The following is a 16,442-nucleotide window of genomic DNA, read 5'->3' on the forward strand; positions in this document are numbered from 1 at the left end:
TCATTGATCATTCCACTGGGCACGTATTTCTCACCTCCCATTCAGGACCATCCCCTATGACAGACATTTTTATGGCCAAACAATAAAGAGATAAATTGATCTGGTCAGTTTTTCTCTCTCCCTTTCTTGAATGAAAAGAAAATGATTTAACTAGTTTTTTTTTTCTTTAGGATAGAAAGAGAGTAAAAAAAAAAAAAAAGAATGTTTTAGTAGCAAATAGGTAATCCTAAAGTAGATGAAATAGGAATTGATTTTACTTACCTGCCTTTACCGGGTAGTTGGGAGCACTACCCAAGGGCAGGTATGTGGCGACACTTTGGGGGGGAGTCGGGCCACAGCCAGCCAGGTGGGGATTGCAGTCATCATGATTTCAGGAGGCGTAGTTGCTACGTTACACACCATCCCCAAAATCTGCCTTTTCTTCATTGATGACCATCTCTCCCACCTTGATGTTCAAACCCATTGGGAGAAATTGGGTAAAAGGAATTTCTTGTAATTGCATGTGAATCTATGATTATCTCAAGATAAAAAAAATTAAAAATGTATTTATGCAGTGGTATGCATTTAAAAGACAGAGAAAGGGCGCATGGGTGGCTCAGTCAGTTAAGCACCCGACTCTTGATTTTGGCTCAGGTCATGATCTCTGGGTCCTGGGATCAAGCCCCACATTGGGCTCCACGCTCAGCATGGAGAGTGCTGGAGATTCTTTCTCTCTCCCTCTGCCATTTCCCTTGCTCGCATTCTCTCTTTCTCTCAAAATAAATAAATCTTTTTAAAAAAGGGACTGGAGGGAAGCCATCAATATTTTAAAGTAGTTATAACATCCAGCATCCAGTTGAAACATAGAGCACATTGTTCTTCTAGCTTCTACTTTGGTTTATTTTCCAGATGTTACTTAGTGTACTTACATTAGTTTTGTAAAGGGGATAAAACTACACCTGACTTTTTTTATTAAAAAAAAAAAAAACTTCATTGCCAACTACAACAACTTACAGTCCTATTTCTAGTTTATTCTGAAACCATCTCCTCATTCCCTCTTCTCTCTGCCAAGTGTAAAGGGAGAGCGTGCACACATACACACACTATACATACACATACAGACATACAGCATTATGACCTGTAAGAATAAATCGGTGTGAACTCAGTGCTCAAAACTTAACATCAACAATTTGCCGCTAATGATGCATGAACCGTTGTTAGCCATGATGGACGTCTGCCCCAGGGGCTGAGAAGTTTGGATGCCTCCTTGTGGCTTCCATTTGTGATTCACAGCCCCAGTCCAGTGTAGAGACAGGAGGTGCGTCTTGATGGATAATAAAAGAGTAGAGATTTAGACAAAGAAAATAATGAGAAAACGATTACTTAGCAACTTATTTTACCCTCTCCGCCTCACTGGCTGGCCCCCATCCTTTGGTGCAGACATAATTTGAAGAGCCCAGAGCATATGATTGGTAGTAATCGAATAAATTCATAGGATGGGAACAGGGCTCAGGAGCCTATAAAAGATTCAAGTCCTACTTCCCCTTAGGAGAGAGGTATCCAACCAGTATTAATATTTTAGAAATACTAGAAGGTAGAAGAGGAGCCATTATTCATCACTAGCACCTCCATGGTACTAAAATTAAATAATGGATTTTTTTTAAAGACAGAGTTGCTAGAGTTGTGGAACTATAAAAAATATTCCTCTCTTGGGGATGTTGCATTTTTTGCTTTTATCTTTTCTTCTCCTCTTGAGAACATTTTGATTTACTTCTGTGATAAGCTTATAACAACTAAGGAACTTGGGAGGCGGGATGAGCTAGGCTGGGAGGGAGGGGGTTTAGGCAGCTGACAAATGATCCTGTGTAAATTTGTTTGGCTTCAAGTCAGAAAGCTCCCGGACTGTGCATGCATTCATTTTCCACTGCATAGCATGTATATCTGCACATACGGGCTGGGGCCCTGGGCCCTGTAATAGTGAGCACCCACTGTGCCGTGCAGGCTTGGGGTCTGAGCATGCTTGTGTGCTCAACAGGAGCCCTGTGAACAAGACCCAGCTATCCCCTTCCTAATCCAGCAAAAGCCTTGAAACCACCAGCCCTGCTCCTTGAGGAGGCATCTGGTCTAGCTGTGAGGAATTGAGCAGCCAGGAGTTGGCGTCACACCAGCATCTGCAGCTTTGGATCGACTCAGCTGGTCTCAGAGGTCTCCATGTCTGGCTCTGCCCCCAGCACTAGCTGTGTAACCCAGTTAGACAAATGACTTCACTCTCCTGACTCTCACTTTCCCTACCTCTGCAATAGAAATAACAGTAACTACCTGGCAAAATATACGTAAAGCTTTAGCATGGTGCCTGACATTTATAAGACCTCGATGAAAGCAATTATTATCTAGGATGAAACTTGAAGGTTTTAAAAAATCCTCTTAATTATAAAATTACTCTTCCTGATATTGACATGTTGCTATGTTTAGATACACTCAGATGATAACTGTTAGTATTTGTTGAGCACCTACTGTGTGCCAGCCACAGCACCCTGTGCTCGCCAGGACCTCGGGAGCTCGGACCTCTCATCCCATTGAACTGAAGAAGGAACTGATGTTCAGAGGGGTGAAAGGTTCACTCAAGGTCAAACCCAAGGACAAACTAGAGCCAGAGTATAAGCTGACCACAAATCATTTTCTAAACCACTGCACTGCAGAGGCAGGGGTGGTGGATAGTGCTCAGCACCCAAAGAAATGGAGTTCAGGGAATGGAAGAGAATCCTTGCCCCACAATGGGTCAAGAGTGGCTGAGTTGGGTTTAAACAGAGATTTATTTATCGTGCATCTTTTGAAACCCTTCGCCAAAGTCGTTATTTACTTAGAGTTTGTATGATTCTCTCTTGTTGGACTTCCCTAGAAAAACCAAATTTTAGAAAGATGTTTACCCAAGTCGATCCCATTGCATCCAGCTGCCTGTTAATTTTCAAGGAGCACACCGCTCTACTCTTAAAAATGTGCGTGTTTCATTGGGATCATTTAATTAGCAGGCCACTTGAAATGACTCTCTTGGGACAATACCAGAGTATCTCTCATAACTCAAGCCCAAGAAGTAAAGTTGGTCCTTACCAGAAAGTGGTAAGCCATTTTGAAATCAAGATAGCTGTGTAAGCTCATTGATTTATGCATTCATTTCCTTTCCTTTCTGACAGTGTGGTCTCTCATTTCAGTTTCTCTTTATACAGCTTCTTTATTTATTACAAAATAGTTGAGTGTCTCCTATGCACCATGCACTTTTCACAACCATGAACAAAACAGAGGTCCCTGATAACATGGAGCATATATTTTAATGGTAAATAGAGATAATAAACAGATAACTATGTCAGGTGATGATGGGTTCTGTGAAGAAAAATAAAACAGAGTAATGGACATAGAGAATGATGCTGGGAGGGAAGCCACTATTTTTTTTTTTAATAAGGTGGTCATGAAAGCCCTCACTGAATAGATGGATGTTAATTAGAGAACTCAGGGACAGTGAAGGAATGAGCTCTACAGATATATACTTGGTAATATCCTGGTGAATTAAAGCCATTTACCAGACACCATTGGGAAAGGGGACTCTGATATTTTGGTAGAAAAGTATAATTTAAAGACCAAGTGTGAGGTTTAAGATTAAGTAATACTGGAGAGGGTAATTCACCATCTGCAGGGCTTGAACCTAAACTGGCTTTGTATACACACAGGTATTCATTGCTCTCTCTCTGTTTTCCAAGTATACAATTTTCTTTGTCAAGGTCCATACTTATGGCCTGAAAGAGTCTCCCCAAAATGGTACATTTGGCTTTTACACTGATAAGACTTTCAGAGTCAGTAGCCCTTACTTAGCTAACTGACTCAGTGTCTCCCTGTCCCAATACCAGGCTTCCCAAAGAGATGATCTGATTGACCAGGCTCAGGTTTTGGATAGGAGCCTCTGGGTCAGGAGAGGGTAACCCCGGGACTGAAACAGGGGTAGACCCAAACAAGGCCCTTTGGGGTAAATGGCAGCAAAATAGGATGGGAGGATGTGTGTGAACTCAGCAACAGATGAGGCTGAAGACAGAGGCAGGGTATGGGTTGTAAAAGAGCCTTGAATGCATCACTGAAGGAGCCTGAGTTTTCTCTGAAAGCGATGGCATGAGAGCCCTTGAGAGATTTTAATCGTGTGTGACCCAGTTGTGAGAGATAGTAGCTGCTTCAGGGAATAAGGAACTTTGAAGCCATGCACAGGTCCTTCTAACCAAGGTACATGCAAGGCAGAATAGAGTATCAGGCTTTCAATTGAAAATGATTGAAATTTTATTTATGTTTGACACTGCTTGTGTTTCCAAGCTTCAGACTTAACATTAAAATTTGTCCTGAATTATAAGAATAATAAGAATAATGTTGAAACTCTCAGCAAAAGGGCAGCCAACATGCATTTCCAGGGAGAAATTGTTCAATTGTTCGTGTTTATTACTTCCAAACGGGAATAGCTCCAAGTTCATAATGATGATTTTGTTACATTGCTTTCTCTGAACTGTGGTTCAGATGAGTGCATAAATATTTGGTTTAATATTTCTTTGGGAACTGTAAAAATCTGAACTGATGGAAGGGAGAGGAGCAGAGCAATGGCAAGGAAGGAAAGTTGGTAAGAGATTAAGTGTGTATATTTCAACGGTGCCCAAGGGCATGATTAATTTATTATCCTTTAAATGTCAGAATGCATGCAGAAACCTCCAAATTATGCCATTACTATGACAAAGCTAAGAAGGTGTGAGAAGGTAAAAATATTCCTGCCAGGAATTTGATGTATGGGGAGAATGGGTGACCCACTGGATACATATAAATCTGGGAATGGAGACTTGAAAGTCCCTAATCTTGCCTCTGCCACTGGCATAACGCCTGAGATGAACATCTTTGCTCTCAGCCTTCACGGGGTGGGCATGTCACCAGGAGGCCAAACTGGAGCACTGTCAACAGCACCAGGCTCTGGAGCTTTGTTGATTCTACTTCGTTGTTTCCGCTCAACCCAGCACACATTGATTAGTTGGCCATATGGAGTCAGGCTTAAAACCATGGGCTCCAGGTACTTGGATTCAAATCTGAAGTTGTTTCCTAGCTGACTTTGCCAAGGTGTGTGGGACTCAGTTTATTCCTCTGTAAAGTGAAGATTAATATCAGTACCTATTCCACAGAGTTGTTGTAAGGATTAAATAAACCATTGTATGTAAAATGTTTAGGATAGAGTATGGCAAAGAGTTCATGTTCAATAAAAAGTAGCTGTGTCATTGTCCTCCTCCTCCTCCTTGTCATCGTCATTATCATCATTTAACAGTTATAAAAAGAACAGTTGCATTATTGAACATTTTATGTATTTAAACATTGCATATCTCTCAGATCATTTACTCACCATATTCTTCTTAGGATGGGCATTATTTCCCCCATTTTGCAGAGAGTGGGAGTGAGACTCAGAGAGACCATATTGCTTACAAAAGTCCACATTGCTCATGAGTTCTGAGCTGGGATGCAGACACATCCTTTCCTGTCTTCCAACCATGTTCTCCTAGATACTCTGTGCATTAGTCAGGGTAGGTTAGGCTCTGAACTAGTGATAAACAATCCCAAATGTCAGTTGATCAAAGTAACAGAGGTTTAATTAAGCTCTATATCCATTGAGGGTTATAGAGGCTCTGCTTCTCCTCACCACCATTCTTTTCTTGGGATCTAGGTGATGAAGTCACCACTATTTAGAAAATTGCTGGTCACATGGAGAAAGCAAAAATGAACACAGATAAGCACACCATAGCTCTTAAAGCTTTTGCTCAGAATTGGCTGAAGTGACACATGTCATGTTCACTCACACTTCATTGGCCAAAGTAAGTCATATGGCCACAATCAACTTCAAGTGGCTGGGGAAATATAGTCCTACCATGTGCCCAGAAAGAGAGGAGCCAGAAGAGCACAGCCTCAATGACGACTCCCTGCTATCATTAAGTCATCCATAAATAGAATAGACTGCAGGTATAGAAGATCAAGAGTTTTTACCAGAGATGTCAGGGACCATCTTGATTTTCAGTAGAACAACATGAGTCAAGATCAAGGAAAATGTTTAGAAGGGACCCAATGAGCAGGGGAGTATAACTCAAAGCCTGCATTAAGAAACCAGAAATCCAGGAAGTGACAGCTAAGGATCCCAATTAGTCTATTAGATGAGAAAGAATGCAAACGTGTGATACTAATGGCCAATGAATGGGTTTGGGTCCAGACAAGAAAGACATAATGACTGAATGATCCAAAAATGACCCTCTTTCTCTGATCTGCTATAGCATCTTCCAGCACATGTGTGATGTTGCATAATCTAGACTTCAGGGAATGCATAGAAGTGTGAGCTCCTGAGAACAGCAAGGTCTCTGGGACTCATAAATGGTCAATAAATGCTTTGAATGGAACAAAAGGAGGTGGAGGGAGACTGTGTGTTAGAGGAAGGAAACATCTTTTCAAAAGTCATGGGAGAGAAACTAACCATGAAGCTGAGTGAATGGTGGTATGAGTTTGGTATATATTATCAACAAACATAAACTGAGTTCCTGCAGTGAGAATGGCATTGTGCCAATTACAAATTTGGAGATGCAGGGTCATACGTCATTTGTCTTTTTGTGACTGGCTTATTTCCCTTCACATAACATTCTCAAGTTTCTTCCATATTATAGCATGTGTCAGAATTCCCTTCTTTTTTAAGACTGAGTAATATTACATTTTATGGATATACCACCTTTGGTTTATCCATTCATCCATTGTTGGACACTTGCGTTGCTTCCGCATCTTGGCCATCATGAATAATGCTGCAGAGTACTCTTTCCGTGAGTCAATGGATCATTTAGTAAAGACGATATCACACTTGGCCACTGATAAATGTTTTTAAAACCCCAAAAGTAGAAATTTCATAAGCCACATTATTATATAAGTTGGAAATAAAATATTATAAATATTCATAAATTAAGAAATAGTCTCATAAAAAAATCTATAGCCTAGAGAAAATACACCAAAGAGTATAAACTATCAGAAAATAATGCCAAAAGCCTGCCCACAAATTAACACTGAATGTTATGGAACTCAGCATAAGCTGTACTTAGGCATAATCTTAAATGTCTTTGTTATAAAAGAAGAGAAACAAAGCTAGTGTGGTGATGGTACTAATAGTACTAATAGTAAGGATAGTGGATTTAGACATCCCTTCATCTTGTGCTTCTTCCCGAGGGCACCACCCTGCCCTTAACCGTAGTGACCTCCACAGCACCATGGGAACCCTTCGAACTTGGCGTGGACACAGCCAGCCCTAGCTAGGATGAGAACCACGAGAGTATGCGGGGGGTCTGGGGCTATCATCCACCTTCAGTGTTTTGCCAGGGCGTTGGTTCAATGTTTCTGCACCAGGGGATTGGGACTCTTGGCCCAGGGTTTTCCCTACTTCTCCTCGTTAATTTATGACCTAGCGGCTGAAAGTAGTTGAGCAGCACCAGGGGGAGGGAAGGGCATGGATCTAACAGCTGCCCAGACCACTGAACAGCCAAGTTCAAAGGCATGTCAAGGACTAAACCACAGCTGGAAATTAATTAGCGCTTACAGATCACCTTAGGGAACCAATCTAATGATAAAACAAATGCCTTCTAATAACTATAGAAGGCAGTAAGTGGGTTTTTTCCCCCTATTTACATGGAATAGACAACATCTTCAAAATTGGCATGTACATCAAGCTCCAGCAATTCCTCTTACATGTTTAAAAAAATAATTACCAAAAATATTCTAAGGGTGAAGGAAAAATATCCATCCTCTATTCTCCAAAGACCTATACTATTCACATGTGACTTATTCCCTTTGGTGATGGGGGGGGAGTGAATTATTTTTTAGTTGTTCACCTTTTTTATCATATTGTGTGTGTGTGTGTAGTCTTCAATCTTTTGGAAATAAATGTCTCCTGATTTCCTAAATAGAGAAGAATTAGAGGCATCACTTTAGTTGGCTGTGACAGGGAAGAAGTGCCAGGGTATTCGTCTTAGAACTGCTTTGCCAGCAAGCACAATGTCTACTTAGACAAGGGGTCTCCACAGAAGGGGACCTTTGCAGATTATTAGGATGAGGAGGGCTCTAAGCCCCTTCCTGACTCCGAGGCATTACCACTGCCCAGGAAGTTAACTTTAGGGATTTGTAAAAAGAGGAATGAAAAGGTTTTGGTGTTGCACAGGTAAAGGGACCAGATTTAAAAAAAAAAAAAAGTTTAGGACAACCGACCTTATTTTTAATATATGAGTTTGGGTTTATGAGCATTTTGTGATCCTATAAAAACCTGCAGATAAAGTTGCACTTCTTTACTCAAGCTTTAATCAAGTATCTTCTGTGCTCCAGACCCAGGAAATTTCAAAGAGAATAAGAAATAAATAGCCCAAGGGACAATCACCACCACCAACAAGGAGACCATCTGCTCTCTTTGCTATAATAGACCTCGCTGGTGAGCAGGGCTAAGCTCCGAGGATGAGGTTCAATCCTCATGGAGCATGGCAGAGGAGGTCAAGAGAAGCTTCAGTAAGTGGGCAATTCCTGGTGCTGAGTCCAGGAAGATGAGGAGGGGGTCTCCAACAGGCTGGGGGCCAGGAGTCCAGCTGCCCTAGGTCCAAAGAAAGTCAACAAAGTTCAGAAGGCCTGTGGTTGGTTTGGCCAAAGTTAGAATTGTAGAATCAGGTGCGGACCCATCAGGAGGGCCCCTGAGAATTGACCCTGGCAGCAATAGGGAGCCATGATGAGTTCTAGGCTGGGAACTGTCATGGTGAGATTTGCGTTTGTATTTTAGAATGCCCATTCTGGTAGCAATTAGAACAGGAGATGAGAAAAAAGAAATCAGAAACTTGCAGGCCAGTGAGGAGGTGATGATCACATTGATTTACTTAATCAGTATGCAAATACTTATTGCACTAGGTACCATTCTAGGCCTTTAGAATAAACAGGCAGAAGTCTCTCTCCAGTGGAGATCGGAGTTCAAGTATAGACACAGGAGATTAGGGCCAGAAGCTCTTCAGCAAATATGGTATACAAAGGTTTGTGACTGTGTCATATTTATATATAGAATACCTATTCCATGGGGAAAAGACTGATGTCAGTGCAATGAAGCAAGAGTCTGAACCACACAGAAACCAGAATGAAAATTAAAAACCACATTGACTAAAGGTCATGTGGGGTTCTGGACTGGATTTTTTTTTTTAAAGATTTTATTTATTTATTCGACAGAGAGAGACAGCCAGCGAGAGAGGGAGCACAAGCAGGGGGAGTGGGAGAGGAAGAAGCAGGCTCATAGTGGAGGAGCCTGATGTGGGGCTCGATCCCAGAACGCCGGGATCACGCCCTGAGCCGAAGGCAGACGCTTAACCGCTGTGCCACCCAGGCGCCCCTGGACTGGATTTTGATCAGAAAAAGTATAGAAGTGGAAAATCTAGAGAAACCTGAATACACAAAATCTAGAGCTTGGTTAGTTCATAGTCACGTATCACGTAGTTGTGACCGTGTTATGCAAGATGTTAACATTTGGGGAAATTGGATGAAAGGTAAATGGGAAATCTGTACTATCTTTGCAACATTTCTGTAAATGTAAAATTATTCCCCCCAAAAGTTTATATGTAAACTTTTTTTTAATGTATTCCAGTCACATTGGATAGAAAAAAAAATTGTGGAATAATTTGTAGAGAATGATCCTACTTGTGTAAAAACAATCAAAACTGCTGTATATTCTATGAGTGCGCATATGTATAAATTCATGGAAGATTACCTTAAAACTACACACAACTAGAGGACAGAGGTGGGAACAGGACTTAGGGGATTCAGAGGAGGGCCTCAGTTTGCCCATAATGTGCTAATCTGTAGGAAATATGCAGCAGGACCGGCCTTTGCAATTCAGATCAAGCAATCACTGCCTGCTCCAGGCCTCCTTAGGTACAGAGGACTCTGGTCCCAGCTGTGCCATGCCACCCAGAGAGCTGTTGTGCTGGCCACCCCATGGCTCTCTGGGAAGTCACTTTACCCAGGTATGCAGCAAAGTGCCTGTGGGCTGTTCACACGCCCTTCCAGGCTGTTGGTACCCAGGGCCCGAGTTCTTTCTCATCATTAGCTATGGTTTTTTTCCATTCAAACTCAGAGGGTAAGTAAGTAAAGGGAAAAAAAAAAAAATCCCACTGTGAAAAGAAGTGCTGAATTACAAAGACCAATAGGAAAGACCAGCTAATTGTGAAGCCCTGCTATGTGGTATAATGGGTGTTAACAGCTGTTGCAGGAGCAGAGACTCACAGCAGGATTTGTTCTGACCAGAAAGAGGGCCCCGGATTTCTTAAATCCCATCACATTAAACAACAACAAAAGGACCACCCCCCGGGGCCACAGCCAGGGAGTAGCACAGGGCCATTTTCCACAGTCTCGCACCGTGTAATAAAGCTCTTCCGGAAACCCGCTTGATTAGCATGGAATAGGTTTGATGTGTGGCTAAAAGCCTCCTTGGCTTCGTGGTCATTGCACACCTGCTATCTCCCCAGATCAGTGAGGTTGAAGTGGGCTGGGGTCCCTCTGAAATCCCACCGAGGGAACAAGAAGCCGGAGAGATGGTGGGTGATTCCTAAATCTAAACCGAGCCAGGATTCCTGGCATTTCCCTGGAAGGCAACCCCCACCCTGTGCTTGCCCCTCTGAGGTTTCTCTAAGCCTTGGGGTGTTTGGACGCAGGTGGAGATGTCAGTCTTGGGGAAGTAGCAACTCTGCTTTACTGACATTCTAGAAAACAGGTTTTTAAAGAGTTCCTAATAGTGTCATATGTTTAAAATAGGTCTAGAGAGGAGTAGCAAACAGACCCAGCCTTTTGTCAGCAGAATGCTCCAAACGGTAGCAGTGGAAACCAGCACCAGTTATAATGAGTATAGATGGTGCTGAAATCTGTCCAAATCAGTGGTCCGCAAACTGGGGTGTGCATCAGAATTATCAGGGGACTTGTTAAAGCCCATGTCACCAGCCCCATCCCCAGCTCTGATTCCAGAGCTCCGGGTGGGGCCTGAGAATTTGCATTTCTAACAAGGCGATGCCTATGCTGGTCCAGGGAAACACATCTTGAGACCCCTGGGCTAGTGGCCCCATAATGCTCATTAGTCTGTGGGTGCCATACTTGGTGTGGCCCTCCTTCAAAGTGGACATGGTTCTGAGGACCAGGAGGCAGATTCAGTAGATCTGTCAAAAGCCAAGTCTTTAGAAACAGAAATATTGAGAGAGAGGAGTCATGCAGCACGAAGCAGGTGCTCACAGCGGGTCTTCCTTCTTCTCTGGGAAGAAGTCATTTAAATCCAGCAGCCAAGACCCCGGCTTCTGTGGGGTCAGGTGGCTCAAGCTCTCTGAGAGCAAAGAAATGACCCAGACCTGACCTTTATGGCAGGAGGAAAGGTGACCCCAGGGGCAATTTCTGGGTCCAGAATTCAGTGCTATGGGACAAACAGAGAAGTGGGAGGGTGTCCATATTTGCCCCAGTAGAGCCTTCAGGACCATCTCCCACTGCATGCCTTCCAGAAAGCCTGGGGTGCTATACTTCCAGCACTTTCTGAGCAGGAAAGTGTCCAGAAAGGAGATCAGAGCACAGAAGACTTCCCTTGGCAGGTCTTCACCAGTGAGCTGTGTCTGGGACACAGATAGGGTCAGAAGTCCATTCCTGGGAGCACCAGAGCTCATGTCAATTTCCATATTCATTTCCCGTCAGACTGTCTCCTGACTTAATATGTCCTTTGGGGAGGACCTGCCTACCTTAAGTGCTTAGGGGAGCAAGAGGAAGAGGTTTTAATCCACAGTTGGGCTGAAGTGGTAAAATGGGGAAGGAGGGACAAGTAAACAGGGAGGTGACAAAGAAATCGGGTTTTGGTTGGCAGCCCCTTCCCACAGTAAACCTGTTTCCAGAGCACTTCTCTTAAACCAGAGATGTTTGTGAGTCTTGTGTTTTAAAAGGAAATTTGCTCTCTTAGAAAGGGGTTCTTTTTTAGTATTATGGTTAAGATGCTTTTTTTTTATGCCTGGAAGTCTCTGTCTTATCCTATGACAACGAAGGTGTGTCGGTGTGATTTTGTTGTGATTATTACTCAGTATGATAATCATTAGCTACAATTCATTGAGCCCTTCTGTGTGCCAAGAAGTGCACTTTGCACACACTATCTCATTAAACGCTCAGCAACCCTGGGGCACGAAGGGTGTTTTCCTCATTTTATAGATGAGGAAATGGAGAGCCAAAAAGGCAAGGAACCATGTTCCAGGTCCCAGAGCTGACCATGGGCTAAGCTAGGACTAGGGCCTACGTCTGCCTGAACAGTGGTGTTCTATGTTAGACAGACATTGGAACTGGTTCCTGCTGTGTGCCAGGCACTGCGCCAGGCACTGGGATCCCAGGGTGATCCCAACAGGCTGAGGCTGTTGACCTCATGGAGCCCCAAGCAGGAGGGAGTGGGTCATGGGGAGAATGTCAGTTGGATTAAATCAAGTCAAGCAGTGATTAAAAACTCTTTTCATCAGAAGATATCACATGCCTTATTTTTAGTCTTGCTTTAAATGATATTTTATGTTAATCTTAAAAATGCAAACAGGGATAATTGGTGTTTAATCAAAACTCTCAATGTATTTAAGTAAAATTTTAAATCAGGAAGAAAAAAAAAAACAACCAACATTGCTGTATGGAACTGTGTCAGGCTCTGCCTCAACTGGTCACAGCAGAGGAACCTGGGCATGAAGGTCATGCTGCCTTAGGCACCACTGCCACTTGGTGGCAGACATCGGAATTGCAAGCTTGGCGCCCACAGCAATGGCCTCTGAGGGAGGCTGACTCCACCAGAAGGCCCATTTCCTGTTCTGTCCCTGGAAACCCTCCAGGTACCCGTGACAGTGTTCCAATAGGAGCCTGGTCATTTGTAGATTGGTTACAGCTGGGTCAGTATCAGCTTTCATCTAGCTATCTGTCCTGAATGTCTACTGCGGTTGTGACCTTTAAATTATTACCGTCGGGGGAAAAAATTGTTACCATCGAATTCGTGTTCACAGATATGGATGATAAAGTGACATTAAATATACATGAATCCTTGGACAAACTCTAGAACCAATTCATGCAAATAATGGTTCTCTCTTTAGCTGGGAATCTTCAAACGCTATTAAAAACAAAACAAAACAAAACCAAAAAAAGCATAGTTTGAAAGAAAAAAAACAACCACCATAGTTTGGTTCCCAATTACCCCTCAACCTCACTCAAACCACGCTAATGACTCCCAGGTTCTGGAGTTGTGTAGGCTCTCCCCCAGCCTGCTTACTATCTGTGTCTGCACTATTCCCTCTGCCTAGACCGATCTTCCTCGATCGTATCATCTGACTTCTCTTCAAATGTCACATCAAGGCTGACAACCTGTAGGGAATTACCTTCAATTCAGCAGTGTCAGCGTTGCATAGCAATGTCCCTATAGATACGGCAGGTGGGTTCTGAATCCCGTCTTCATCTCTTTAGTAGCGACCAGGGCTTCATCTCACTATGTCTCACTGACTCACCCATTAAGTATGAATGATAATGTCCCCTACCACCAGCATTGTCATGAGGTTTGTTTTTTAAGTGTGCAAATATGTGTAAAATGCTTCCTGAGCACCGTGCCTACTCCACAGAAGCAAAGGTACAGGTGGCATTGTTGATGACTGAGTTTTGTAACTAGTTAGAACTTCGGTCAATGCCTGCCCACTACAGGATTACCCACTCACTTTTTCCCCATTGTCTATTTGGTCTAGCTTACAGGAAGAAAAAAAAATCTCTTTCTTGAGAATAACAATAAAAATGTCCAATCTTGAATGTCCTTGAGTGATTTCTCTCCTAGATCCATCCCTCCAAGTCCATCCCCCTACCCCCAGGCTGGTAAGCTTCCCCAGCTGTAAGCTGAAAAGATTTGCACGTCAGGATGAAAGGTGTTAAGCAATGATGCTATTTTTGGTGAAGCTGCCTTAGTCAAGTTTATCCGGCCGCTCTGTGTTGGCACCTATGATTAGTGGATTGGTCACCGAGCTATGCTGAAAATGTGCTTTGTCTGTGTTCCAGCCAGAGCCTTAAATGTCGTTCTGTTTCTCTGACCAGGTAGTCGATAGTGACAGACCGGAAGGGTCTAAGTTCCGGCTCACCGGAAAGGGAGTGGATCAAGAGCCTAAAGGAATTTTCAGAATCAATGAGAACACGGGTAGCGTCTCCGTGACACGGACCTTGGACAGAGAAATGATCGCTACTTATCAAGTGAGTAGTCCTCGAGTGCCCACCCTGCACGCAGACATGTGGCTTTTCCAAGACTATTGTCTTCCCACTGAGCTCGTTATTTCTGTGCTTCATCAAACCCAGGGCTGTGCGGCTTTAAGTGTGTCTCTGTGGGAGCCGAGTGGCGTTGAACCCCAACAGGGTAACAGTGGGGGCCTCTTTCTCATCAACAGAGCCTGCAGGCCTCTGTGAGACTTTGGGCACTGGAGACCAAGAAGGGGGACCCTTGGGGGATCTCAGAGGAGGTCAGAACCATGAGGGCAGCTTTGGCTTTTCCAAAAACCAGCTCAATTATAAATAGCTATAAAAGGTGTGAACCCTTGGATGGGATTGTTGTACTTTTAGAAGTCTGTCCTAAGGAAATAAGGAAGAATTTAGATTTTTGTCCAATGAGGTTATAGCAAGATATGACCCTTAAAATGGAGTCAATTTTGCTAAATATCCAGCAATGGGGTAGTGGTCAAATTATGGCACAATTTTGCAAGGTTTTGAACAACCATTTAAAATATATTTGAAGAAGTTCTAGTTATATGGGAGAAATTCAAATATCGAGTGGAAACAGACACACAAACACATATGGTAGCCTCCATGCAGATTGAGTGTTTGCACATTTCACGACGGGTGTAGATTTGTGAAGAAACATGATGGAAGAAAAATCAAAGTCTTAATGGTTGTGTTTGGGTGTTATTGACTTTTTCTTTGTTTTTCTGATTTTTCTACAAAGCACTTAAGCTACTTTTTTTAAGATTTATTTATTATTTTAGAGAGAAAGAGAGAGAGTGAGCAGGGGGAGGGGCAGAGGGAGAGGCAAAGAGAGAGAGAGAGAGAGAGAGAGAGAGAGAAGCTCAAGCAGACTCGCTGCTGAGCACGGAGCCCAACGCGGGGCTCAATCCCAGAACCCTGAGATCATAACCAAAGCTGAAACCAAAAGTAGGACGCTGAACTGACTGAGCCACTCAGTTGCCCCTCAAGTTACTTTTTTATGGAGAAATAAAAGGCTTTTTGTAAAACAATAGTTTCAGAAGTGGGCACCCATTCGGGACAGACAGACCAAAGCAGTGGCAAACAGATATTGGTGTGAGCACTAAATCTCATATGGGCTGGAGGTCAGTCGTCTCCCTTCTCTACAACAACCCCCAAGAGTTCCCTTTCACTGCCTGTGTTATGGATCCAGGCCTCTGAGGGTAGTGAGCTCATTCTTTGAGGAATGAGATGGAATTCCCAGCCATTTTCAGGAAAAGCCCTCCATTGGGCGCAGTGCACTGAGCTGCAAGCAGGCAGCTTGCAGGGGACAAGGCTCAGTGGGAACAAGGCTCAGTCAACAATGTTTGTCTTCTGTCATCATGGCCCGGGCCTGTGCACTTCTCAGGATCAGGATTGGTGGTCGTCAATTTATAAGGACAAGATTTAGCATCTCTGGTTTTCTTGGTCAAAACACCACATGAGAATAATCCAATCCCACGTTAGCAACACTACTGCCTCTCCCTCAAACCGGTGTGCTGTCCCTTTACTGCAGACAGAGGGTGGAGAGACACTGCATTGAAAAGTAAGTGTTCTGGCTGGGAAACAGGTACCATGGGATCTCGCCTGCCCTGTCAGCCCGAGTTGTTGACCTTGGGATAGACCATGTAAGCTCTGGGCCTCACGATCCCGTCCATAAAATGTGAGTCACACTCACCTCCCTATCGGATTGCTCTGAGTTTCCAGGGTGGAGAACACAGTGTGAGGGTTTTGGAGGAATTCAAGTACTGGACAAATACAAGCTGCCCAGGGAAGGTGCTGGAACCCTGTCTGCCAGCAGATCTCACACCGGACAATGTGCCCGAGGCTCCTGGGTCTGGGGAACAGGAGGGGGCCTCCCAGACCCCGCTGTGCACCTTTGCCAAAGGGTAGGTGCTGCGAGCATCTGCAGGGGGACAGTCTGTCCGAAATCACCAAAGGGTGAGCAGAGCGTCCTTAGTATACACCTGGGGATCTGGTTATTCTAGAAACTGAATGTTGCTCCCTCGGAAAGTGGTGACCTCAACAGCAACCAGATGTAACGAGGCTGCTGTCAGGGTCCAGCTGCTGTGGGAAAAGCCAGCATTAGCCCACAGGTGCACGGCCTCGTCTCCTTCCATGCCTGTCGTGTA

General features: G+C 43.7%; 1 protein-coding gene across 1 annotated transcript in view; it reads left to right on the plus strand.

Moving 5' to 3' along the window:
* The window catches only part of CDH13 (cadherin 13), a 984,218-nt gene that overhangs the window by 498,135 nt on the left and 469,641 nt on the right, over positions 1 to 16,442 (plus strand). Inside the window, exon 5 of the mRNA XM_045796090.2 lies at positions 14,140 to 14,292. Within this exon, the coding sequence (XP_045652046.2) occupies positions 14,140 to 14,292 (153 nt within the window). The remainder of the gene's footprint in view (positions 1 to 14,139; positions 14,293 to 16,442) is intronic.

This window comes from Ursus americanus, chromosome 21 (genome assembly GCF_024610735.1).
Source record: "Ursus americanus isolate L20-20 chromosome 21, mUrsAme1.1.p, whole genome shotgun sequence".
Lineage (NCBI taxonomy): Eukaryota > Metazoa > Chordata > Mammalia > Carnivora > Ursidae > Ursus > Ursus americanus.